Source organism: Homarus americanus, unplaced genomic scaffold (genome assembly GCF_018991925.1).
Source record: "Homarus americanus isolate GMGI-L3 unplaced genomic scaffold, GMGI_Hamer_2.0 scaffold19518, whole genome shotgun sequence".
Classification (NCBI taxonomy): domain Eukaryota; kingdom Metazoa; phylum Arthropoda; class Malacostraca; order Decapoda; family Nephropidae; genus Homarus; species Homarus americanus.
The window spans coordinates 305286-333073 of record NW_024723340.1 but is presented as its reverse complement, the minus strand read 5'-3'; the positions used below and the strand labels follow the sequence as shown (position 1 = coordinate 333073).

General features: G+C 40.5%; 1 protein-coding gene across 29 annotated transcripts in view; it reads right to left on the bottom strand.

The window, feature by feature from the left end:
• LOC121863410 overlaps nucleotides 1–27788 on the bottom strand; it is a 94559-nt gene that overhangs the window by 60909 nt on the left and 5862 nt on the right. For 26 of the 29 annotated variants that reach the window (XM_042362050.1, XM_042362039.1, XM_042362048.1 and 23 more), the window contains exon 2: nucleotides 25975–26004. The exons of the other annotated variants lie outside the window; for them this stretch is intronic. In XM_042362050.1, coding sequence (XP_042217984.1) covers nucleotides 25975–26004 — 30 coding nt within the window. The remainder of the gene's footprint in view (nucleotides 1–25974; nucleotides 26005–27788) is intronic. 29 annotated transcript variants of the gene reach the window in all.

Below are 27788 nucleotides of genomic sequence, written 5' to 3'. Positions count from 1 at the left end.
TACTTATTTGTCTGTTTACTGAGGTACTGTACAATAAATGTTACTCTCCTTTGTCTTTGGACCCAACAACGTTATTGTTTTAACACTCTCTCTCTCTCTCTCTCTCTCTCTCTCTCTCTCTCTCTCTCTCTCTCTCTCTCTCTTACACACACACACACACACCACACTCGCTGCCCTCTGTCTCCTTCCCTTCCTCTTCCCGCTATGCTGTAAACCCATTAAGTATTTTAGTTTTAACCCTCTCGGTGTTCTAACGTAAACACCTATTCTTTGACCACGTTGCCATGACGTGCGCCAATATATAGAGGAGGATTAGATCTGTTGTTCACTTGGAATAGTCTCCTCAACGCTGCTTCTTCATGAGTCGAAGATGAAATGAATGTGAAGAGACAATTGACGTGTTTTTTTTCCAAGACCTCATAGTGCCGCCCAGGGATACAAATATGAAATGTGTAACGCAAATTTTTTCCTCCTCATATGAACCAGAAAAATAATTAATTAAAAGCGTTAACGAATTACCTGAAGATTAGCTACCTTAACGATATTTGGGGAGGGTAGGGCAGGTATAGTTATTTTGGGAGAAGGTAAGTCAGCTTTAGGGTGGTCAGGTTAGGTTGGTTAGGTTAAGTTAGGTTAGATTAGGTTAGGTTAAAATTAATGCGGTTAATCTTTAGGTGAAATAATCTGGGGTGGCTAATCTTTTGGTAATCCACGTTTTCGTTAACGTATAATAATTAAGTTGGGATTTTATAGCAGATAGCAACTTTTTTATTGTGCATCCAATATTCATGCCGTGAGCGGTAGTGCAAAAGGTCACAACGTGTGTTTATCAGACTTCAATGGTTAAAATGTTATAGCATTGAGTGTCACAGTATTTCCAAAAGATGAATTGCTTAGTTCTGTACATAGGAGTTGACTTAGCTATTACGTGTAGAATGTGGATGCTGTGCAGTCTTAATATATCAGTTATCTTGCCATCAGAGACAAAGTTCTGTTCCATTCTGATCTATTTTCTCAGTCTAGGGCGTAGTGTTGGAGTGTGTGACCATGTGTCTGGCCACACACTTTACATTAGTTTTCTTCATGCTCGAGGGGCATACTGCCAGAGGTACATATATCCGAACCTTAGTCTAGCGGTTACAACATCTTGTTATTTCTTCCATAATTATACATGTTTCACCTGATACATCTCATCATGGTAAACAATGGAGTGACTAGTGCCAGATTGCATTTGTCTACTGGTTTCAAATTCATCAACATTTTTTTCCTCTTTACAGTTTTTAGTTATATTCGATAGACTTAGGTTTCATTCAACAGTGTCTTTGTTACACACGAGTTTAGCAAGGGCATCACCTCTATCATGTTCACTGAAGCCTATGTGAGAGGGAGCCACAACAAGTTTATCCTGATACCCTCGTCAACAAGGCACACACATTTTTGTCTGGCTTTTGAGACAAGAGCGTGACAATCGGAGTTGAGAGTTTCAAGATCAGGTAGTGAAGATATGGAGTCAGGGATGAGGAAATTGTCAGTGGTAGTGACTACAGCTAGTTTTAGGACTGTGTGTATGGCAAATAGTCCAGTTTATAGAGAAGAAGCGTAGTTATTGATTCTAATTCCTTTCTCTATCTTATTACTGTCAGGCTGAATCACAATGGCAGCACTTCCAGCCCTCCCACAGACAATGTTGAGAGAGCCATCATTGTAGATGGTCTGTGTGATGTTATTTACAATCTGTTGGTTATGCATGAGTTCAAGAGCTCTCACTTTAGCAGTGTTGGAGATAAGGATTATGTGTGGTCAGTCGTTTGGGCGGGTATGTGAGTGTTGTGATGTCGAAGGGAACTGTCCGCCAGGGCGGCAGGAAACACTTGTGTCTCAACTTTGTACAGGTTGTCTGGTCCAAACGTCTTCATGTGTGCAGCTGTGGTTTGGATTAATTTTGATTTACCAGTCCCATGACTCATTATACACCGTTGTTTGGACCAGCGCTCAAGAGCCTTGGGGCTATCATGAGGTTGACTTCAATTATGATAATATAGCGGGTGAGTGAGTCAGAAGTAGGAAGTGAGGTGAGAGAACCAAACCAGCTCATGTGTTGTACCCCCCACCCCCACCCCCACCTTCACGCCCACAATTACTAAGCCTGACGCCCGTGTCTAGATAACCATGCTTCCCTCGAACTCCACGTCCATGTCAAACGTCCATGCCCCGCCCGTGCCTCACACCCGTGCCACACCCACACCTAACTTTAGCCTCTCAGTCTCAGCGCCTCCCACCCACCACAGCCAGCCGCCCCTCACAACACTGACAACCACCACTACCCCAGAGAACCACCCCGGTTCCATCACATCCCCACCCTATCCCCGCTTCCAGGATGCCCCAGCTTACATTCGCATAATGCCCTAACATGCTCCGACTTAAATCTGCATCCTGCCTTAGTATGCCCCAAGTCACCCCCGCAGCCTACCTTAGACACAACAGTCTCACCCCCCAACTGACCCACCTATGTCAGCTGACTGATGTAAAGCCTCGGGTATTTTGGACTCCATCTCTGGTGAGGTGCCTTATAGAGAGGTGTGTGTGCTGTGTTTGGATAATTTGGGTGCATGAATAATACCTGGGGCGAGTGTCCACGCACGTGAGGTGACGGTGTGGCTGTTCTTGTTTGACTGTCTCCAGCATAATGCCGCCACCACTACCAACCACCATTATGACAAAGCCCCATTCGTTACCATCGACACGCGCCTGGTTGATGGTGGTCGTCCCATGCTCGCTCTATAGCCTATACAGTGTACCCAGGGAAAGAGAAAGTGGAACCCTTAAAATGCCAACAGATCGCTCGGCCTCGTGAATGAACGAATTACAGGAATTACATTAATGAATAAATCTTACTATAAGACAGACAACAGCAGAGTACGTGATACACTTGTTTTCCGCCTCAAACCAGCAACAGAGGGAGCTGGCAGCGGCGCGGCGGAACAATATTACAGCTTTTTGCATCCTAACTCGTATAAGGTTGGTGAACATCACTGGTGGAGGATACAGTAAGCCAGGATGAACATGTTGCCATGTGTCTCAGCTGTGGCTGTTTACCATTGTTTTATGTGGAGGCGGAGCGGGAGATGTATCCGTGTTCGTCTGTCTCCGGCATAGCAACTCTGTTAGTCTTGTCATAAACACATCTGCGGATCATTTAAGATCTCTTGGCTTTATCATAGTCTGTGAACATCACTTTTGTAATTTAATTTCCTGTCACTTGCACCTTCATCTGTTATAGCAGAGGACGAGGATCTCATTACCCAAGACGTGTAGGTGTTCTGAAGGCTGCTGAACAGAGACCATGAACCTCACTGAGAGCCGCACTGGTGGAACCTCGGCCAGTTAATGCTGGTACAGTACTTGGGGGAACGAGTCCATAATAAAAGCTGCGACTCCAACGTATTTCGAGAATTTCGACGAGGGTTACCCGTGCCCTGATACTGTGTTTAGTGAGTAATGTTTCTTTTACCTTGTGAAATGTACAGTAATTGATGCTTTAAGTGTGTACGACTTACTCGTATATTGTCGACAAAATATTACCAGGTAGATAAAGGTGACAGATCGCAGCAGGAGAGGCAGACACACAATGTCTATTTATAAAGACTGCTCTGAACTGGCTCACAGATTTATATAAAGTTCAGATCGAACAACTTCATATATTATCTTTATTATTTTTCCCGCAGTTCAGCTACAAACTGTTTTTCATTACCCTTGAGTGAGTCGCATCCAGCGTGGCCATTTGGGATATACTGTCGTGTACTGAAGGTATACTGTACTGTAATGTGTAGGAGGATCACAGAAAAACTGCATCACCTCACCGTCCTACGTTAATCAGGTCATGGCCACTCTCTGGCCTCAGTGTTCTCCAGTAACAGTGAGAGAGAGAGAAGCCTTAGTCCAGGTGTCAGGCTGGCAGACTTCCTTACTTGCTTCCCGGGTCTCACGTCCCTCATCACTCACACTTATCGTACCAGTAGATGCTGAAGAAAGAATTTTCTTCTGTTCGGGAATTGACATCGTTGAAATACATTTTATATTGGTTTTGCCTTTTTTTGTAGTGGCTTACATTGTGCTAAAGTTTGTCTTCACCAGTCTAGTGTATTCCTGAGTTAGTTGGTTTGTACTATTAATACTTTTAGGTGTATGACCGAGCACCGGTCTGGGGTGTGGGGGCACTACTCCCCTCTCCTCTGTACCTTGTCTGTATGTTGTCATTATTCCTCGTGTGCTTTACCTTTAACTCCTTATTGACTATATACACGTATTTTTTTATTATTTATATTGTTCTCACAAAGTGAAAATATCATGAATTGTGGTATATCACAGTACGGGCACGACACGTCGCCAACTTTCACTGTATGAGGAGGTGGCGCTCAGTGATAGAACGAGACAGGGTACAGGGTGTGGTGCAGCCAGTACAGAGAACCACCATCTTCTGTCCGGCAGGTATTCGCTACATACCGTTAGTGCTGCCGCCACTCGACCTTGGCCTCTGTTACGTCGGGTGTACCTGCGACCTCGCCTTTTCTTTAATTTGGGTTAGTTAGTAATAGACTATACATTAATAACGTATTTACTTAGTTTCTGACTTTATTATTAGGAAATGAATGTCCTTGAGAGGAATGAAAACAGAAAACAGCCCGAGGCGTCTGCTTGGCCAAGAGCCACCCAGCGAACATACCGAGCTCAAAGCAGCCAAGTTCACATCGCGACCTTTATATTCTTTAATACACATCGCAGACGACCAGAACTTGTCTGTTCGATTAATGTCACTTAAGACAAGGAAGAGGAAGAAGAATCATGGGTGTATCACTTCTGAATAAAGAGTAAATGAAGCAATAAACAAATATTGTTTAAATTAAAGAAGCGTAAGGGTAGAGGTTTGGCACATAACCAGAGAAGAGAACTCTGGGTATGACAGCAACTTCAGCCTCAGTGGTGCCACAACCTTCTGTCCACGACCCACTCACTATGGTATTATGTGATCAACATAGAATACAAACCGCATGGTTAAGTCTGGTGGTGCTGTAGATTAAGACGAAAAAACATATAACCTTATTTACGTTTTCTTGAATATTTGTGACATTAACTTATAATCAAAAATAATTCAGTCTTCATTACTAGATGCAAATCTCCAAGGAGCTATTTTAAATAAATATAAAATGAAACTGGAAAACACGCACTGTGACAAATTCCAGGATGAAAGTGTCAGTATCCGGGGAATAAGGAAAAAGACACAATACCAAGTCTATTTCACGGCCGTCCAACCCTTTTGGCAAACACCTGGAGGCCTCGGGAACAAGGCAAGAAACTGAATAGTTGCGCTGACAAAGTGTATCCCCTCCACAGTAACTTTCCCTCTCACCAGTGTGTGTGTGTGTTTACAGTTTTGCTCCTTAAATAGATCTTGAAAAGTCTTAGGTTATTTCATCCACGTTCACTGTGCACGTCCGTGTAGTAAACGGACTTCAGTATAATCCTCAAGTCTAGGTTTTAATCTCTACGTCTGACAATAATACTTCACAAGGATGAACTCATTCAATCACTGTTAAATCAAGTAAATTGCAGACATATTCTGCATATTATATGTGCAGCGTGTAGAAGTATAAACGTCAAGTGTGTTTGGTCTTGTTTCCCTGTCAGTCTTGGGTGAGGTGGTGTAGTAGGTCCACGCGAGGCTCTCCAGTAACAATGAGAACAGAGATGCAGACATTATTTTTAGTCATCAGTCACTGGCCAAAGTATATGGCAGCAAAGGTCTCGGCGGTAAGATAATTTTCCTCAAGTCACAACTACGAGTAATAGACAAGAAACACACTGTAACATGACTAGATCTCCTCACCTTGTCCTTTTAAAACAATGGTTTGTTAAAAAATTTCCATATAAATATTTTTATTGAAAACTCATGCGGATTATCATCAATTTTAAACTCAGCGTCATGTAGTCAAGTACAGTAATCCTTTTTTCCTGGTAGCTATTTTCTGCAGTACTGTATAGTAGATTGAACACAAAGTGATTCCCAGTATCTGGGAAATTGTGCAAATATAACTAAAGGGAATTTAATCGATCAGTGTTGAGAAAATAAGCCATTTAATAGCGGAAATATTAATTGTGAGTATAGCAGCCCTGGGAAATCTGTCTTGAACCAGTTTTATACAGCACGACCCCAGTGAGTGCGGGTCACAACGTATAAACTACACTAATTCCTATAATGTTCACCAGAAGTTTCTTGTGTATAAGTAATACGAACTGGAGAAAATTCCTGCCTTCAAAAGTGGTGATCTTCCCGTGATGTATTGACGACTTGTACTTCACGAACATCATGTGTGAGAGAAGTGAAAAACTGTCATCGATTAAACTTTGTCACACACCAGCAAGACTCCTCACTCCACCCACCTGGTTTTCTTTATTATTTTCTCACATATACAGTACAGTAGTAGTCCCCACTGAACGACGCCAATATTGTTAATATCATCCATACTTCTGATGCTGTGGTGGACTTATTCTGTGTTGTATTATCTTGGTGGATCCAGTCGAGGATCTCTGTGATGTGCTCCCCGTGTTCGTCATTACCCTTCGACCTTGTGATTCAGCTGCTGGTTATCGTTTGTTTTTAAGTCGCAAGAAACTAACTTTATAATTATTTCAACTATGTCAACAAAATTATTGCTTTTACTTATTGAATATTGGATGACCCGAAGACTAAAACAGTTCTTGACAGAACCAGAGTTCTGGTATCGCATAGTTGAAGAACTTAAGGTAAAAGTCAAAACTCTTGATTAACAGCTCGTAGCGTCTACATTTACTAAGGCCATTGTGATAGACTCCCTCTGGCCCAGATAGTGGGTGACCCAGTGTGGTACAAGCTGGCGGCGAACCTTCCCGGCACATTTTCACCACTGGGTCAACTGGCCGGTGTTCAGTCTTGGGACCTTGAAACTCAGTACTAGTTTTCTAAACACTGGTCAAACTATTAAATAAAAGATATACAAGCTGTGCGTGTACTATTATAATACAAAGTAAGAAGCACTGTACAGTATGTTTACACACAGACATGCTTGGGCACATAAGACAGTTTACATGTGTATTTAACCACGAATTATTTATATCCTGGTGTTGTAACATAGTGCGTGAATGACTTATTTTACTTCCACGATAATGTACAAAATTTAATCTTTTTACAATTGGGAAGTTATTTTTTTTAACATACAGGACTGGTGACCAGTGAGTTTACACACACACACACACACACACACACACACACACACATCTCTCAGGTGCCTCGGGTTTACAGTAGGCAGGGTGATGCCAACATTGTGTGGGCATTAATAATTATGTTGATTTCCCGTTACAAATGGACACTGCGACAGTGATAATTGTTTTAAGTGATAGGTCCAAATTTATTGCAAACTTGTCCACCAGTAACTTGGGTACTCGAAAGATCAGTGGAGGATTAGGGGGACAGTTTTATAGTAGCTGCAGGTTTGAACTGGGTCGCTAAAGTAATCCTTTGAATTCATGAAATTCCATCTGGTAGGAACGTAAGGAGTGTAATCTTCAGAGGACAGCGGGGTGACTTCAGTACTCAGCTGGGTGTCTCATGTGAACTACTGGATAATGCATGATAATATACACTGATCCACACCACCTGTTCTTAGGTACGTACATATATAAGTAGTCATGCATGTAGGGTATGATAAATACCCTCAACATTTTGTTCATAAAAAAAATTGCCTAAGAGAATTAGCGGCCTCTTCATAGAAATAAATTTTCAGTGAAATTTTTTCTTGACAGCAATTTTCTGTCTTTAAATTGCAATCGTCACCATAAAAGATTTTCTGGATCATCCACGGATTTAAGAGAAGATAAACAGGACACTGATGTACAAGACGATGACTGACTCAGCCGTAGACTGGTCAAGTGTTTCTCGTCTTAACATAGTAGACGGTATGGCCGTACAGTACCCTGAAGACTCGCGTGTTACCGCACCCGTACAGCGGTCCACAGTCGTAATGTGATCGCCTCCCAGAATTCAGAGCAGCTGCAGGAATCCCGTTTAGTTTTCCCAACATAATTTTACTTGCGAAGTGTTAATGTGACAGCTGAACTATGCAGTGTTTATTATTAGGCCCAGCAGAGCCCAATGTCACCCTTGACAACCATAGACTTGTTTTCTGCTCCTTAGAAGTCTCTTGGTACTGAATTTTGCACACTTTTTTATACTGTGTTATGCAGTGTCTAGACGTCTGCTAAGAAGAGCAGGGAAAGGTTAACCTTTGATCGTGTCTTCGGGAGTTGGTGGGAGCCAAGGGCGTTGATCGTGGGGGGAGGGACGGGAGAACCGCCTCCCCCACCTTTTGTGATGGAGTGACGGCACTATTTTGTATATCATGAATATTGTTTTAATCATTCACGAGGATTCTTGACATGTTTAAGTAGTACTTTACTTCTGTCATCGTCTTGTTTTCGTTGAGAGCCAAAATGTTGGAGGTAAATAAAAGTATTTTACCTAATGGCCACCCATTAGAGGTGGCCATGTCGAGAGTTGTAGTTGTAGATTTATCAAAGTTGTATCATAGACCGCCATGATAACTTTGTTTTTCTGATATCATGTGTTGACAACAGGTGTGCGGAACCTTTTATTTAACCTTTGAATATTAAAACCGATCGACGGATCACACACTAATATACTGTAAAATTGTATTCATTTTATTGTCCACCCTTCACTTTAGGTTACGGCGTACATGAACGAGGAAGCTACTACAAAATAAATTAATAACTAGGATAACCGTTAACCTGTCGGGAGATTTTTTAACTGTTCACTCCAAGCTAAAAAATTTGGTTGGTCGAGTAACGCCGGCGGGGGTGTCGCAATACCGGCAAACACCGCTGATGGTTTTTTAACGTTTTCTTTTTCACTTTAAGACCTACATACGTTATCTATTTTTTCTCGTGCTAATTTTTTCTTCCCTGGCTTCAAACATTCTAGATCAACACTTAATTGTTAATATTACTTGCAATTGCAAAATATAAAGAGAAATACATATTGAAGAACCTTAAATTAACCCAACGCACCTCATTCCACCAGCCAATCCCATGCATTGATAAAGTCTGCCCTAGGTCGGGGCCCTGGTTACAAAAAAAACATGTGAAGGGAGTATACAGCAGTCAGTAATCTAGTCTTGTATCTCTCACCTCCACACTTGGGTAACGATCGGCTCCACCATGGCGGGAACACATCTCTCTTGTCTTACTCCACCGGCCAGGTTTACTGTAAGTGTTTTGTTACAAAATACTGTTGGAAAATATTTCGTTATGGATATACTTTAGCTGTGTCTTTAAATTTATTACCAATGATTTTATATATTTACCCGCTGATGGCGTCACCAACAACCAAGAGGTTATTGTGGTGACAAAAGATATCGAAATGTTTTAGACTGGGACCAGATGCTCTGCCTCACTCAAGACGGAGTTTGCCGTATTGAATCCATTATTCCAGGAGAAATTTGTGAAGAAGGAAAACAGATTTTTGCTGCACGAAGTGACTTGATCTCAAGGCACAATCCTCAACCTCCATGGAACTCTGGCCAAGTTTTCCAAAATCAACGGAGTATTTTTTCCAACACTCGATCCAGCAAACCGATCATTCCGTTTCTGAGATACAGTCGGTATATTGTCACACACAGACACAGCGTCTCCCGCACCCTCATCATTAACTGTGAAGGATGAGTATCAACAAAACTGGCGTGAACAGGACCGTGTGTGCAGCCAACTAGAGGGGCGCGTCAAGTTCAACACCTAGCCTCTGTGATGCTCTCTAGGTTGACAACAATCTTAACTTCCTCGCCCCAAACTTACACTACTCACTAGGCTGATGACGTTGGTAAATTGCTTATTCACGAAACTGTAATTGACGTTGTTTAGTTCATTTACGGTGATGTACTGAGAGCGAATGGGGAGGTGTTGCTGTTAATGAGCAGGCCTGACACATCGCTTGTTAGAGGAAATGCGTGTTACGGTGTGACCTCTGCCCTTGTCCTGTACCGTCTATCCAGTGTCCTGTGCCCAAGGCTTCTTGCTCCGTTTCCCTACCCCATGTCCCGTGGCTCCTGCTCCATATACATCGCCGCAGACCATCTGCCTCCTACTGAGGTCATAAATGACGTCTCCGAAAAGGCAGGTTGCTGGGTGTGGACTGTGGACCTCCGCCGTACTTGGCCCTCATCCATAATAATAATAATAATAATAACATTACACCTGTGACACTCCTCTTATAGTATAGCTGTGATGCGGTGTAGACAAATGCTACATACATTATGTGGAAGTTGGGTACCGTGGCGGCCTCCACGAGGATGTTACTATACAGTAGAGTATAGCTGGTTGTGCTCTAATGACGTCACACGTATTATTAATACAGTAAATTTTTCTTTCCACTTTAACTAATTAAACGGAATCCTGAAAACAGTCATGTAGTATATATATATACTGTATATATATATATATATATATATATATATATATATATATATATATATATATATATATATATATATATATATATATATATATAACTTCAGCAATGGACTTGTTACGTGGAAAGCGTAGTTTTATAATGAAGAGGAGAACCAGGGTAAACACAAACATCTTGAAGTAGGGCTTCTTTTAATTGCTTACGTTTCGGAAATAATCCTTTTCCATCATCTTGATTAGGGAGGACATTACACCATTACAAAGAAAAGCCATCGCTTTGTGATATGGCCTCTCACATTAATTTGGATAAGGTACCGTAACAGTTTGCGCATTTACGTATAAAAAAAGCTCAAGTCCGTCCAAAAAATGCTGGTAGTTTTTTGGGTTTTTTGCTGATGCCGGAATTCAAATCCAAAAGGACCTCCTGGCTGGTTTCCCTCCTGTTATGCTTTCCTGGCTTTTCGAAGTTATATATATATATATATATATATATATATATATATATATATATATATATATATATATATATATATATATATATATATATATATATATATATATATATATATATATATATATATTATATATATTACGCTAGATATGAAAATTGCCTTTTAGCGATAATTTCCTTGCATTGCATTGTTTTGAAAATTTTTTACTGGCCAAAAGTGATCAAATAGATCATCATAATATACATAAATGCATAGTTCACAATAAACTAACTTCACCTAACTTAACATGACTTAACCTAACCTAACATAACTTAACCTAACCTAACATAACTTAACCTAACCTACTTTATGAATATGATTCCCTTGGACAAATGGTCATTGGCAGCAAAGGAAAGAGAATCAAAGACCCAACTTTACTCCTAACGTTTCGTCACGAAGGACTTAATCCTTTGATAAAGTCCTTCGTGACGAAACGTTTGAAGTAAAGTTACCTGTGTGAGTCCGTGTCTCCTGTGCTGCCGTATGTCTTGATCTACTTTACTCGTAGTTACAGTATAATTTGGTTACATTATGACAGTGAAAGCGCCGTTAACGAAATGGAAAATTTAACCTTATTCGGATTAATTTCCGTTAAGTTGTAAGAGTAGATGGAAAATAAATTGGAAAAGTTTCCCTATTTGGTAAAAACGTCAATTGTTTTTTAATACGTAATTGGCGATTATCCCGTGACTGTATAATTGTTTCATTTGTTTATGGCGAGGGCTTTCCCTGCTCATTCGTTCGCTCGTACTCGTTCCTTGACCATTGACCTCGTGAAGGGTTTTTGATGAAGGTTTTCCGTGACTCAGGTGTCTGAGTGTGTTAAGACGCCGCCTACAGTGTTTCACGGTTACTAACAATCCTCGCACAAAATGACGCCAGATCACCGAAAGGAACTTACTGTATATATAACCTCAGGTGCTCTTCATGACTCCGGCTCGGGAAGTGACCGTCAGGTTTTATGGATTTACAAGTTTATTTATAGCGGAGTGGTAACGTGTGTGTGTGTGTGTGTGAGGGGCGTGACTGTGTACGTCATGTTACAGTGAGGTGCGGTGAGTGCCTGGCCCACGGATCAGCTGATCTCTTGTAAACCATCAGAGGTAGCGGCCCCGCTCTCTGTCTCTCTCTCTCTCTCCCGGGAATGTTGATCTGTCCAACTTTTGGCACTGACTGGGTCTCATGTTTCCTGTGGCCGCAGCACCATGGCTACCACCACCTCTCTCTTAATTCTACCACCGTCCCCAAACCACTCTTTAAGCTTCACCACCATCCTCTACCACACTCTTACCTCCACCACTCACACACACCTCCCCCTACAACACATTATAAAGCTTCATAAAAATGTAGAAGTAATCTTGACATATAAGATAAATTGTAGAAAGTATCTGGGTATCAAGCGAGGTGAAGTGTAACGATTAGCTTGGCACTACTTGGCACTACTTGGCACCAGCACAGGCCTCCCACTGTCCCCTTCCACTTGCCTGTCTCTCCTTACAGTACAAAGAATCACTCAACATACAGACATATGAGGGAGTGATCATGCTAATCCAGGCTGTAGACCTAGACACCGGTATCTTTAACTAATTCTTCTACGCTAGCACGTCGGATATATTTCCTGCCTCTGAGGGAAATACACGGAAAAATAATCAACAGATCGTTCTGTAGTACACGGCTGGGTGGTCTACAACACAGAACAAACTCCCTAATTGCCGTCCTTGGTGTGACTCGCTACTTCTCTGTTATGGGGGGGTATCTTGTCCTTAAGGTGCTACAGGTACTGTATATGTTAACAGGCTGAATGAATTTCCCAACGACTTTATAAAGAATCCCAGGTTTGAGAGCACAAGTTCCCTTGAAAGTAACATAGATGTCTTACACTCTAATTCTTAGTGTTGAAGGTACTGTACTGTAAGGCGTTAATATCCATTATGAAAACTTTGTTCGTCCACGTTCCCTGATTACGGAACTATTGCGACGTGATATAGTAAGGGCTGATTTTCCTATTCCATCGACTCAGTATTGTATCTACACACGTCTGAGTCGGACAGGTCGCTCATACTAAAGTTTCTTGTCCATTAAAACATTTTATTAGCCGGATCTCACGGCCTTGGAAACTAAGGTCATCGCTCTAACACGAAACCAAATCTCTCCAAGGTGTGGGATCCGATTTCACTTCATGTTACCCCCCCCCCCCCCAGTGTCCGGCAGTGTGTGACTGGGGATTTGTAAGAAATAAGAGATGGCAAAATAAGAAATTTACAATAAGATCTCCTCACTTGTGTGTGATACATTATACGGCACTCACTGGACCAGCCTCCCGTATAGAGTATCAGGTACAGGTGCTCACAGGTCCTGATCACAGACGACGTGTGTTCCACTAATCACTTTTCGTAAATGTATCTACTAACATGGCAAATGAATTATACAAAACTTGATTCACTGACATCATGGCAGTGGTGGCAAGCCAAGAGCACATTGAAGTAAGTAAACGAAACCATAAGGTGAAGGACCAACAATGCCAGCAGACCAAGATGTAGTAGTGTGGTGATATGTTATATTCAGTAATCTGGCACCGACATAGGAATGCTAGTCCGGGTGTACTGTTGTCGAGTCTTGGCAAGACAGTTACCTGAATGTATAGTATGGTGACGAGGATCACCGGCCGCACCAACCGCTATAATCCAACTTTGACCATTAATCTTTATACAGACACAACTTCCGGCAGGACATAGAGACGAGTGTCTTCCTCTCTTACACAAACAAGAAACTGCTACAGTAAAAGTCGGCTTACCGAATTGTTTGTTATTTACCTGGACTTACCGTCCCAGACCATCAGCTCGTCCGTCTCCCGTCCCCTACATTACACCTAAATTGTATCGTGTGATCCCCTAACGAGACTTGCTTCTGGTGGTTTTTCGTCGTGCTCTCCCGGACCTGCAACGTAAACATGTGTTGCCACGACCAAGATTATTTAACCCGGGGGACACTTGAGCCGGGGAGGGGGGGGATATTAACCATGAGCTACTCTCGTCTCCTCTCGCAGTAAACATTTTAGTTAGCAATATTTATCATTCTTCACAGAAGAGTTACTTGAACACATCACACCCTCTTTGACAACGCCGTCTTCATAACAACATTATTGGCAACCATTACGCGTTATTATACAATCCACAGTTCATCTGTTCACGATAATTTAATTGATAGCTTCATGTTTCTCTGACATTTGTCTGGAATGACTGCTAACGTTGCCGACAAACTAAGGAAGTTCAGTGCCGCATTGATATGAGGGTACAGTATATGGAGGCTGTCAGAGTGCATACAGCGAGTCTTTATATGCAGTACAGTATGTGGGGAATTGATCTCACATACTATTGTGATAATCATTTAGCCAGCGGATTATTCCACTTAATTATTATTTTTTGAATTTCAGTTTAATATTTACGGGTCTATATACGATTACCAACAATATCTAGGAAAAGTAATGTGGACACGTTCTTCAATCCCTAACTTATATTTTTGTTTCTCATAATGTAAGATGCGGAGACTAGTTTAAGAGGTCATAATGGTTATACTGTACTTCAGTTGAGGCATAATGGTTCAGTGTCTCGATATAAAGATTAGAAGTTATAATGCTCTTCCCAGCTAAGGTAGCGAGACCTGTGCTAGCGTCAGTCACTGGTGTACGTGAGACCATACAGTATGAGTACTTGTTCTTTATATTTGTCTCTCCTGTACTACCACCATCAGTCATAGGTGTATCTTTATTTACACACACACTCACACACACTCACACACACACACACACACACACACACACACACACACACACACACACACACATTCATTATAGTGACCTAACCCTAACGTATCCAACTAACCAACCTATCTAACTAACTAGAAACCCAAACGGACCTACTAGATAAATTGAACGGTAAAAATAACCTTTGTGGCTAAAGTAACTAACCAACATCAACAACAATCAGACCTGACCTCAGTTTTGTAATGACACTAAAAAAAATCACTGCAAACTTTCTGGTTCAGGAAAAACATAATGTCGTCCTAGAACTGTTTAGCGCAATTGACTCATGTTGTACCTCACTCACACTCGCCTTGACCTTTGTTATCCACTAACTCCCTTTCCCTCCATCCGGCCTCCACCCCTCCATCCTCCACACCTCACTTTCTTCACCTCTCCCACCACCCCGCCCTCCACTCCTACCCCACCCCTTCCCTCACCCTCCCCACCAACCCTCCCTTCACCCCATCCTCCACCCCTCCCTTCATCCACCCAGACTGGCTGCCAAAACTGATTTGTCCTCTCAGTTCTTGCATTTGTTTCGTAATTTTGTGATAGATTTTTTTTTCCTTTTATATCTACAACATTGTACCGTCTCATCGTGGTATAGAGGGCAACATTTTCGAGCGTTTTGTGTGTCAGCTTTAGGGAATCACCTGAAGATTAGACACCCAAGCTTATTTCCTCTGAAAACTAACCACCCTAACGCTACCTGAGGGGTTAGGTTAAGTAAGGTTGTAATTCTTATGGTGCACTAAGCCGGGTGTCTAATCTTTAGGTGAGTCACTGTTGATTTTTTCGTGAAATGGCTATTTTCTTTTCGATTGGTTTTGTTCATAGGAAAATACAACCTATTTTTAGTTATTTTTTACTTCTCGTTCATATATTCCTCGAATTATCGTGTAAATGGAGACCGATTGTGAGTACAGCATGCTCCAGTATTAGGAGATTTGGGTATATGTATTTCAGACTACCCAAGAGCATCAGCCCCCCCCCCCCCCGCACTCTTGTCGGTGTATTGAACTGGTTGTGTGTGTGGGGGGGGGAGGGGGGTGGCTGTCAGGACGCACAGATTAGGTCAGGGTCATAACTCACATCAAAGGGAGGTGGAACATAGGGGCGGGCTAGGCATTGGTGTTTAGTAATTATGTGGCAATTATTATATGTGTTTAAGTCGGTCGACGCGCACCTCCACAAAATATATATTTACTTTTTCTTTTTCGCATTACATCATGTGACATAATTTGTAACTCGTCGTCACCTGCCACCTACAGGCCAGTTGGACGGTTGATCACTTCTCGGGTTTTCGCTGTTGGCAGGTATTGGCGCTGTACAAGTTCTCTAATGTACAGCAACATGCACCAGTGCTGGTCTGGTCAGAACTTACGAGTTCACACTTGAAGCTGTCATAAATATTCACTGGTAAATTGCCTCATAAGTTCACTGCTCCATAATAATGAGCTACTGACTCGAGACACCTATGAGGAACTGAGTTCTTAAAAACTTAATTATTCTACCAAGAACTGCGGTGAATAGCAAAGAAGAGCAAAGCTGTTATTGATAGATGATCAGTTCTCAACATAATGTTGCACTGCTGAATAGTTTTGAACGATGAGTCAGAATAGTGATGAAAAACAAGAGTAAATTCACTTTGAAATCTGTCAGTTGTTATGATGAGTGATGCCAGATATATGGAGACTAAGCGTCATCCCATTGTTTTTATTTATTTTTATTTTCTAAGTTACAAAATACAGTATAGTTTTAGTCATTCATTTGCATTAGCGATGAAATAAATAATAAAGACGACCACAAAATTAAGTCTGTCCCTTGAACCCCCGATGGTACAGTAAATTAAAGAAAGCGACCAAGATTTTCCCTCAAAACTTTAGAAAGCGAAAAGTTTGTTTACAAAGTTGTTGCTCCTGCTCACGGCGGGTGACGAACGGTCGCAGTGTTGTTATTCCAAATGATCTGAATCCAGTTTTGAATTTATTAAGCTTAAACGATGAAATTCATTTAATCCAGTAATTTCCCCTCCGCTCCTCCTCCAGCTTCTTTCTTGTACTGCCTCCACCTCTCTACCGCTGTTTTGGTCTTGGTTTCATTTGTTCATTTACTTATTCATCATCAACACATCCCAAGTACCCTGTATCACACTATAGTGGCTGAGCTCTTCTCAGTGTGGTGAAAATCTTGTGTTAGAGCACCACCACCAGGGGCCAGTGTGGCCACCTTCCCCACGCAACGTAGTGTGATGAGCCTGAAGCTCTGTGCCTCATTTACCTGCATTTAGTTACTTTCTCTGTTTAACTAATACTATGTTTATTTTACTGTGTGGAATGGTGTGTATGAGCTCGTGTGTTGGTGTGTGGGGACGAGTGGTAAGACGGGGTGCGCGCGCTGGCTGGGTTGGCGGGGATGTTGGGGACCAGCGAGAGACACTCCCGATATTTCTGTCCAACCTAGTGTCAGGTTACCTTGGCCAGCCTCGCCCTCTCCGCACCCCTCTCTCTTACCTCCCTCCCCGTCATTATTTCTACTCTTGAACATGTCCACCCAGGTACTGACCTAACATGATGACTCTAATTAACATGAAGTTTTTCCTCGATACTTTTCACTTTGTAAGTTAGGCCTACTGTACTACACTGTTGGTATGAAAAATATACAGTTTGTGATTTTATCAGTCACTTCTGATTTGTGTCAAGTAAAAAAAGATTAATTAATCTACCAGTGTCTAAATTGAAGTACGTAGAAATTATAGTTTTGAAGAATAGTTCACAGATCATTAGATTAAACCGATACTGGAATGTAGCTCTGGGAGCAAGAGACTCTCCTTATTACAGGTTCCTAACTTCCCCCACGAGTTGGCTATCAGTGATGAGGTCTGCCCTGAGCCCTCACACTGGCCGTGGCCCTTATACTGTATCATTTGCAGGGGACAGCACCACCACATCACTCCATGTTTCAGTGGTTATTCGAGTTAATGTATATCAGCTGTATCTCAGTATTACCAGAACAATATTACTCGTTTAAAAAAATATTAAAAAACAAATAGGAGAGTTTTCTGTATCCTGTGGTATGTACTTTATGAGATAATGTATTATTGGAACCCTGTAGCGTAACCTGGAATGAAGGAGAGATGGTTCGAATTAATCTTTACCCTATGACCCATTGTTGTTCACTCACAGCTTAATACTTCTTAGTTACATTTCTCTTCATACCTGGATTAAGGCACCACCTTTTTAAAACGGTCACCACCTGAAAATTATTGCCGAAACTTTCCTGGTAATGATATTTCTGAGTCGACTTCCAAGCGTTGACAGATCGTCTCACTTTTTCCATCTTCGTCACAATGGACCGACTTTACTTTATCAGTTTTTGTACACCGGATTTATTTTGGTTTTGTTTGCTGAATATACAGAGTTGTTGTAAGTATATGACATACTAGTCTTAGCTTTAGCTGTACTTCCCATGCTATACTTAGCTTTTGCTATACAAAACGTAGCAGTTGTTCGACCTAAATTGTTATACTTTAACCGCAGTAGACATAGTTCACAGAACACCACCTACTCGACTTATTTTCTTGTGGTAGACTTAGAGCTTTGAGTACAAGGACTATATTCGATGAGTACAGTGCAATGTGACTACGCATTGAGTCCGACGACTTCACACACTGAGTATAATGGAAAGACAAGTTCATCATATTCACTCACAGGCTTCAGATATCGTATACTAAAGAATTAAATCATTGTACTGAAAGGGGTGTAGCCGTCGTACTAAAGGGGTGTAGCCGTCATACTAAAGGGGTGTAGCCGTCGTACTAAAGGGGTGTAGCCGTCGTACTAAAGGGGTGTAGCCGTCGTACTAAAGGGGTAAAGGGTTCTACTTAGGGGTTGACACCGTAATGAAGGTTTTAATACTGTTCTTCTAAAGTCGAAATATTACTTTTTTCAGACTAAATTCGATATTGTGACCTAATCTCACCACTGTAATTAGAAAGAGTGTATTTAACTGCCCAATCAGTAAACTATGCTGTTTTTTCGGTACACAAGGAGGCACTATACTCGACCACCATCACTTTCTCATGTGTAAATGTAGGTATCCATTCACACCTGGATGCTTAAGGACAAGATAGAGCACACACATTCTCTCTCTCTCTTTTCCGCCACACACCATTTGATATAAGTATTATTATATGCGCGTGTGTGTTGAGGTAGGGACATACGAAACAGTAAGAGTGAATGAATAAACGCCAGCTGTCGGAGCTACTACCAACAGCTGCCGCCCCCAGCGGCCTACCAACTCCTCTCAGCTCTTGCGATAGTTTGGTTCGGTCTTGATGTATGTAAATATATACATATCGCTTCATAATACTGACAACCTGTAAAGGACAAATTTAAGAGCAACTTTGATTATTAAATTTTTGGCGCCTGAGATAAAACTAATCTGTTCCCGTTACAGCTGCACCAAGATCAAGGTTACAACAGAACTGTGGTCGTACTGCTGGTATATAAGAGATGGCTTATTAATTATTTATTAGTCCATCAAGATTTTATTGCAGAAAAAAATCCGTTTTCCAAATATAATTATATTTACTATTAGTTATTGCCTCTGTTCAGTAGTGAATTTTTATTATTGTCGTTACAGATATTTAGATTAATTAATATATTTTTATCCAGTATATCATGTGATTCCAGTCTTTAAATACATTAACAGTAATACTTTTTGCAGCCGTTTGTGTCTCCTTACTCCTTGAATTAGTGTTTACACAGTTTTAATGAACAGCTACTCTCTTCATGACGGTATGATTAACATAATACAGTATTGTACTGGTACACACAGCTTCAACATCCCTTTATACGATTTTTTTTAATTATTCTTAATATTATTATTATTCATTGCGTAAATAATCAGTTGGCCATAACGTGAAAATGGGCCCCGCAGACATGACTACTTATTAAAGACAAGATTGTCAATACTAAACCATCGGTACACAAGGCAGCCTGGCCGCCACTGCACTCGTCCGTCTTCACTTCCCTAACTTGTAAAGTTAGGCACCCATTTATAGCTGGGTGGATTGGGAGTGTCCCTGGATCGTGTAACAATAAGGCCGGCCATACGCAAAACTCCCTCATTAAATTGCTACTGGAGACACAAACGGTAGTCCGCCCACAATAAATCTGTCAGCTAAGCCATTATCATAATATAACCAACATAAAGAATCCCCCAGATGAAGTGACTGGGTCAGAAAATAGTAGATGTGCAACTGAATACATAACTGTCAAGCTAATAATCATCTTCAACGGGCGACTGCCGGGTGAACAAGGTTGATTGACTAAAGATATCTATGTAGACCGCACACTATAGTAACACCCTTTTTTGTCTCCTCGTACCTCGGGGCAAACATCTAGCCGAGATGAGAACAAGCAAAATATACATACAGCATAAATTTACACTAAAGCAAACTTGTTAGGGTGTGGCAACGAGGAACAAAGCAAAAATTTTAACCCTATTGTTTACAATCAAACCAGCGACCTTTAGGATAGGTGTTGAGCGATGTCTCCACCCGGCCGCCGCACCCCTCTAGTGACAAATTAGGGATATTTAAACTTTGTAAGGGATGCCACAAACTGTTTCCCCCTGACAGAAAAAACTGATATATATATATATATATATATATATATATATATATATATATATATATATATATATATATATATATATATATATATATATATATATATATATATATATATATATATATATATATATATATATGATACAAGGAAAGAAGAAAACACGAAGTTCCCAAGTGCTTTCGTGTAATTCACACGAAAGCGCTTGGGAACTTCGTGTTTTCTTCTTTCCTTGTGGTTATCAGCATATACCTAGATCACGCGCACCTACAGTGATTTACTTGCATATATATATATATGTGTGTGTGTGTGTGTGTGTGTGTGTGTGTGTGTGTGTGTGTTGTATTATTAAGTTATATCTTGAGAAGTTTAGCGGTACTTACATAAATGGTGTTTTTGTTTACTTTCCACACGCTACTTCATCCTCGTTAGTTTAGGCTACTTGTCACACGCCCTACTTCCTCCAGGAAACGGATGCCTAAGTCAGCAGTCTTCAGTGTGCTTGTAGACTTAATGACGTCATTTGTCACGGAAAGGTAGTTAAGATCATGGACTTTTGGCCATGGTTAAAATGTGAACTTTGGTTAAGTGAGGTTGGTGGCGAGAGTATGAAGAAAGTTTCTGTCAAACATGTGGTTTATCACATACAGTAGATATTCAACACGTGAACACAACACGGTTTAGGCTTATAATCCACAGTTGTCTGCTGAATCTGTCAGACCTTCTCTCTCTGGGAGTCTAAAATAAGAGAGACCTTGTTGACTTACTATACGTAGGATAGAAAAACGGCCATGGGAATAAGTCAGGAAACCCCAAAAGACCCATGGGTCGTGGTCAACATGGCTTCTGTTGTGCTCGCTAGCATTCTACCGTGATATTTCAGCGTATATAGTGCCGCGCTGTTGCTCAGGCAGCTAAAATGATAATTTACTATTTCGTAAAAATACAGATACAGTATTAAGGTCTCCTTCGGAAGTGTTTCATAATTTTTCTTCAAAATTCTATTTCTTCTTTTGTTTCTTAATGGTTTGCCGTGGTGAGCATAACGCTGAGGTTTTGCCTGCCAGTAAACATCTCACTGCTATACTGTACAGTACGTGCAGAAACTTGGTAAGCGCTATACTAACAACCGTCTACATCTCATATACAGGGTATTATAGCCACAGAAAGACTACGGTGTGTAATTAAAAGCTTTATTTTACACGATAAATATCCCTTTAATGTAGATGTTATAGATGGTCAAACTGAGTACACATTTCTCTCAAAGAAAAACAAAATTATATGATAATCGGTGTATAACAGGTAAAGCCTTGGTATGAGACGTGCAGAATGATGGCATGTGTGAGGTAGATGCTGTTGACGGCATGAAGCACCCTCATAACACGGAGACAATAATAGGTTTGAGTGAGATGCAGTTGCGTCAGTAACCTCGTGGATTTATGGGTGACTGAACTGACTTGAAATATCTTAAGTAAACGACCTCACCGAGAACCTCAGAGATATAAATTTAGACAGTGATGAATAGTAAAAAAGCATAGGCTAAAAACATACGAGGAAGTTATATGATAAAAAATGAGATGTGGTTTTGTGCATACGAGTAAAAAAAAATCGAAAAAATAACAAGATGAAAAAAATGAGGATTATCTCATGAAAACCGTAAACACGAGACATGATACTGTAAATATAAAGCAGTAAAGAAACTCTGGTGGTTAATGCGCCCTTCTTTCACGTGAAAATGCATAATTTGTTGATATATTTTTATAATAGAAACAGCAACAGCCGCCCACTCTGATGCTCGACCGTTAAATGGTTAATCAAGAAGGATGAGAGAATTGTTGCCTTTGGTTGGACTCCTGTTGTACTGTACATCACACGGGGATGGTGACACAAGCTACAGTACCAGTAAACAGTACACCAACAGAATTTTTTATTCCCAAGGTTTATTAAATGTCTGTTAGGTGGTTGTAAACAATAGCGGTGAGGAAATGTGGATTGTGAAGGTGACCTGCACGTAAAGCAGCTGTTAAAAGTAAGGCGTTGTAGAAATTTAAGTATTTTGTTCTGATGGTGAGCTGAAAAATTGTTTAATGGCGAGTAGGTGTGGGTGTGTGTACAGTGATTATTGTATTCAGTATTTAAATTCTTGACTTTAGAAATTCGAAGCAACTTTTAATTTTATTTTACTTTGTAAATAAATGAGCACGTTAACAGGAACAAGTCAAAAAATTACACCCACAGTAATCCCACATTACCTCAGGATAGCTGTTATTAATTCGTCGACAATAGTAATTTGCATAACCGAAAATAAACTAATTATATGCCTAGTTGAGTGAAGTTTAATTTATCTAACTTTTTGTTTATCGTCACAAATAATGAGCTCGGCAGCAATGGAGGCAACGCACACTGGTGGCTCCACTCACCGCGAAGGGGACGAGTTGATATATATACATATATATATATATATATATATATATATATATATATATATATATATATATATATATATATATATATATATATATATAATTTTTTTTGATACTTGAAACTATTAACCGTTAGAGGTAGTATGAAAATAAATAACTTGTATCAAGACATATTTCCAAAATTGCGTTTTATCAAACTTTTTACAATGCGGTACTTTAACCCTTATATTGTACTGTAGCTCTCGAACACAATTATGAACTATCTTGACATTTTATCAGGACTAAACTGTATACTGTTTTTTTATGAAAAGATTTATTCTTAACATAATTAGTAAAAATGACTTGGCAGTTTTCGTGCCTTATTAATAGATGAGCGAGAGGGAGGCTGCTACTATCAGTGAGGCTGTCGAGCTTGTGTGTGGGATGAAACTTGGCAGGGCGTGTGGTTGAGACATACACGCCTCATGACTGATACATGCAAGGGCATACACTACATGTTCCATATATGAAACATACGGAGGCATTATGCTCCGTGAATGAGACTTGACGGGAATGCTGTATATACTTATTGATTGGAACGTATTACAAGGCCGTTAACACTGCGCATTTATGACACAGTGCTGGAGACATTGGCCTTGTCTCTTCCGATACTGACACTTGTGAGGCACATAATGGTCCCTGGTTGAGAGATGAGAAAATACACAGTGACCGTCACCTCGCCTCATAATGTTGAAGTCACCTTGTATGCATTATATCCTTATCATGACAGATGCTTGGAAGATTTTACAACGGTGAAATTTTCTTTCGCCAACACCGATGAAAAGTTTGTATTTATATTTTTTAAGTCTTATGTCATTTGTCTCATCGGATTGTACAAGAGAGTCTTCCACAGGTGGCCGGGGTGTGAAGATGCCTCAAGTGGTCATAACGTACAGTACAGTTGTGAGTGTCGGCAGCAGCATCTTGGCGAGTTTTATTAGATTTGTTCACTACTATCATGCATGAATATTTTCGTGTACACTCTCTGAGGAGTCATAAACATAAATTAGGAAGAAAAAAATGAATCGAGCCCTTCATTCCGGTCATCAACTACATATACTAGGTTAGCATGATACCTTGCAGACATTCTCTAAAATATTTTGTCCAAGAACTTAATGTAAAGATATTCACACTATGTATACCAATGCGAGAATGATTATGACGGACGAAAATACACAAATATAGTTGGGTAAGGTTGTGTGGGGAACTACAGTACACCTTGACAGTTACTGCTATAAAATGACTTGTAGTGGATGAAACACCAAGTGTCAAAGCTCCATAAAGGCCCGCGGCAACAGGGAGAGCCATGGCGTGTCCCAGAGCTGTGGTCCTCGTCCAGAGTGAACTTGAATAACATTAATAACTGTGTACAGTGTGTGAGGACTTGGGAGACACAGACCGAACCTTCCTCATTCCACCAGTGTGTGTGTGTGTGTGTGTCCTGAGGTGGCTGAAGTTGTTATTGTCAAGGTGTTAGTATGTGATGACCGTTCAGTCTCACAGTATTGTGTTCGAACAACTTGAATTTCAGAAGTTTCAGCAATGAACTAATCTTGTATTTTATCCCCGCAAGATGATTGCTCACATGTTGGTGAGTTCTGGTTTTTCACAAGTACTGTTGTAGCCAGACCAAACCTTCGTTAAGAGCGCGGGACCACCAGCCAAGGCCCGAAGTGATGAACTCAGGTTATATACATTATTGGTGATTATACTATGAACTTTGTAGCTTTTGATATACCAGTTTAAGGATGATGATAATTGTGTGCTTGTGCATATGAATCCTTAGTACAGGCTGCAAATAGGTTGACATGTGTGCGTAAATCCTCCTACGGATGTGGACATTTAACTGCGTTTGTTAAGCGTAGTGTTAAGTTTTAAAGCCCCAGTAATTTTATTGTTATACAGTAGGGTTTTTTTTAGATGCAATGTTACATAACGTTTAATATTTGTATACACTTGATGTCATCTTTTATCACGCTGTTGAGACGAAGAAGTTTAATATCACTAACTATCTACAGTAGATCACTCAAAAGCAATACAAATCTAGTAAAAATATTTCTAATACACCAAACCACTCCATTTACAGCCGACCAGACACTATATACATTACACGTCACTTAAGGCACGACTAATACTGTGCCTCTACGCCAACTCACTGAGGGATGCTGATAACAGTAAATAAATTTGTTCTTGTATACATACCGGTGATATGTTGCGCCGCGACACGTCTAAGTATTTCGCTAAGGATAAAAGTCTAATATATCCGGACTGTGTTACTGACTATACGAGACAATTCAGATAAGGTTCTAGAATCTAAGAGAGACTAGAAGGCACTATGGGACGTTTAAAAGACTCAAGAATACACTAGAAGCTAAACGTTCACTACACCCACACACACTTGACGCCGGGTTCACTACCACACACTGAACACTGCACGTGTCCGGCAAGTCTCTGCTCCGAAGGTATTTAAAACTAGAATATACATCTAAATCTGTCGTTAGAAACATGAACCATTAAGTTACCTGTGCTTTGTGTGTTGTGGATATCTTATTTCTAACAGTACATTTAGAAGTATACATCGGTTGTTGTAATTCCTTCTGAGTAGAGACTTTACGGACACCTGTAGAACCAAGTGTTAGGCGTAGCATACCACGGGACAGGACATACCACCAGGGCCACACAGGACAGGTCATACCACCAGGGCCACGCAGATCAGGGTATATCAGGGCCACACGAGGCAAGGAACCACTAAGGCTATATATTCGTACACTGTAAGGTGACCAGAAGTCATTCCATTGGGCCACATAACATCATCTCCGCCACAAAGTCGTACACTGTGGCTAGCAAAAAAGCATTCCACTAAGGCCACATACGATCACCATGGCCCCTTAAAAAAAAAAAAAGATGACCATTCCACTCGGACCACATATCACCAACATGGCCACAAAGTCATACACTGTGGCCAAGAGTCATTCCACTAAGGCTCAACACACACACACACACCACCAGCGAGCTTCAACAAGACCAAGTTGTGTTCTGGGACTGAAGAGTTACACGTATGAGAGAGAACTAACCCTTGGTATGTAGTCGTAGCCGTAAGGTTCCTGCAGGGGAGACATCTTAGTTTTATTTACGTTCTAACACAAGATGAAAAGTCATTTGAGTTTGTCTGGGGGGAAGGGTGAGGCTTGGCTCTCCATTAATACAGGTTAACGTTAATGGGAGTTACGTTATAAAGGCGTGAGAGAACATAGGGGGTTATCAAATTGTTTTACCAGAAAATAAAGATATAATGCAAGAGGAATATTATACCAGTGATTATATAGGAGTAGCATTACATAGGTGTAAAATATAGTATAAGGGGTAACATTATATACAGGAGTAACATGTTATAAGGGTAACAGAATATAGTCTTAATATTATAAATGAGTTAAGTTATATAGGAATGACATTAGATAAGAATATTAAATCTGAGCAATATTATGTAGGAAGAATGTTAGAATAATAATGGTGTATGTGTTTGACTGTACAGGAGTAAGATTGTGCAGTGGCTAATAAGATCCTGTACTATAAAAAGGTGTATAGACACGTGTATTATATATTATTAATGTTATATAGGCGTAACATTATAGGTGAATACTAACAAATGGAAAGGTATCAAACTTAAGCTGTTAATAATTTATTTTTCTTCAGGTTAAAGTCACATGTGCAGAAGGTTAGAATAAAGTAAGGAACAGTGTATTTGTTAGGCTCAGAGAATGAATTCCCTTATTGAGCGAAGAAAAAAACGATCACAACGCGTCGTGGATGTTTTACAATAACCATAAAGCGAAATTTCGTTATAGGTTAGATAAAAATAGGTGTGTTTAAGTTAGTTTGGGTTAGATTAGATTTGGTTAGAGTAGCTTAGTTTAGGTTAGTTTTGTATTGGTTAGCTTGAGTTGGGTTAGATTAGGCTAAGTGAAATTAGATAAGGTTTAGTTAGATTTGATTTGATTAGGTTAGCTTAGGTTAGAGGAATCTTGAAACCGCCCAAAACACGTTGTGGCTTGGGAACAAACCCTCTTCACAAAATTTCGCTTTCTGCTTATTTTTCGCTTAGTGAGCGAAATCGATTTTTGAGCCTAACATATGTACTTGTTTTAATCATGGACCCGAAGTGATGTTTTAACAGTGAAAATGGAAGAGGAATTGGTTTAAAGGTGAACTCTCACATTGCTGTCAGCCGAGGGACAGTGTAGGCGTGTTAGCACGGTTTTTGTGCACTGCTGTTATTTTGAAACTTCTTGTTACTGTACCTGTATCCGTAATTATGTGACAAAATTGTACTTTGGTCCAAAGTAGTGTTTTGTATAGTCTTATAATTGTCCGCACCTGACCAAAGGGGGAAAGAGAGGGAGGGCTAAGGGAAGGGAGTTTTGTTCACCATAGTACATTGGTCGTGAGTTGTGTTTGTTAGTGTTAAAATTTTCATATATATATATATATATATATATATATATATATATATATATATATATACACACACACACACCTGTACTCTTAGCCTTACCTGCATCTTTGTTCACCTATAATTGTGTATGCCTGTACAGTACTAGTCTGTACCTGAACATATATTTCCATCAAGTACCGGTGACGAATGAAGCATGAAATATGTTGATACGAATTGAAAAGGGAAGTGGTGTGATGGCATGAATTTCAGTGGCGTAATACCCATGGAAATAGTGGTAGAAGAGAGAGAGTGAGGTGACAGGTCGCCTGGCATGATGGGGGGGGGTTCCAAGGAACGTTATTGGTTATAGAAAGACCGAGGGTAGTGGTACTGATGGCTGGTGTAGTGAGGTGTGTGTGTGTGTGTGTGTGTGTGTGTGTGTGTGTGTGTGTGTGT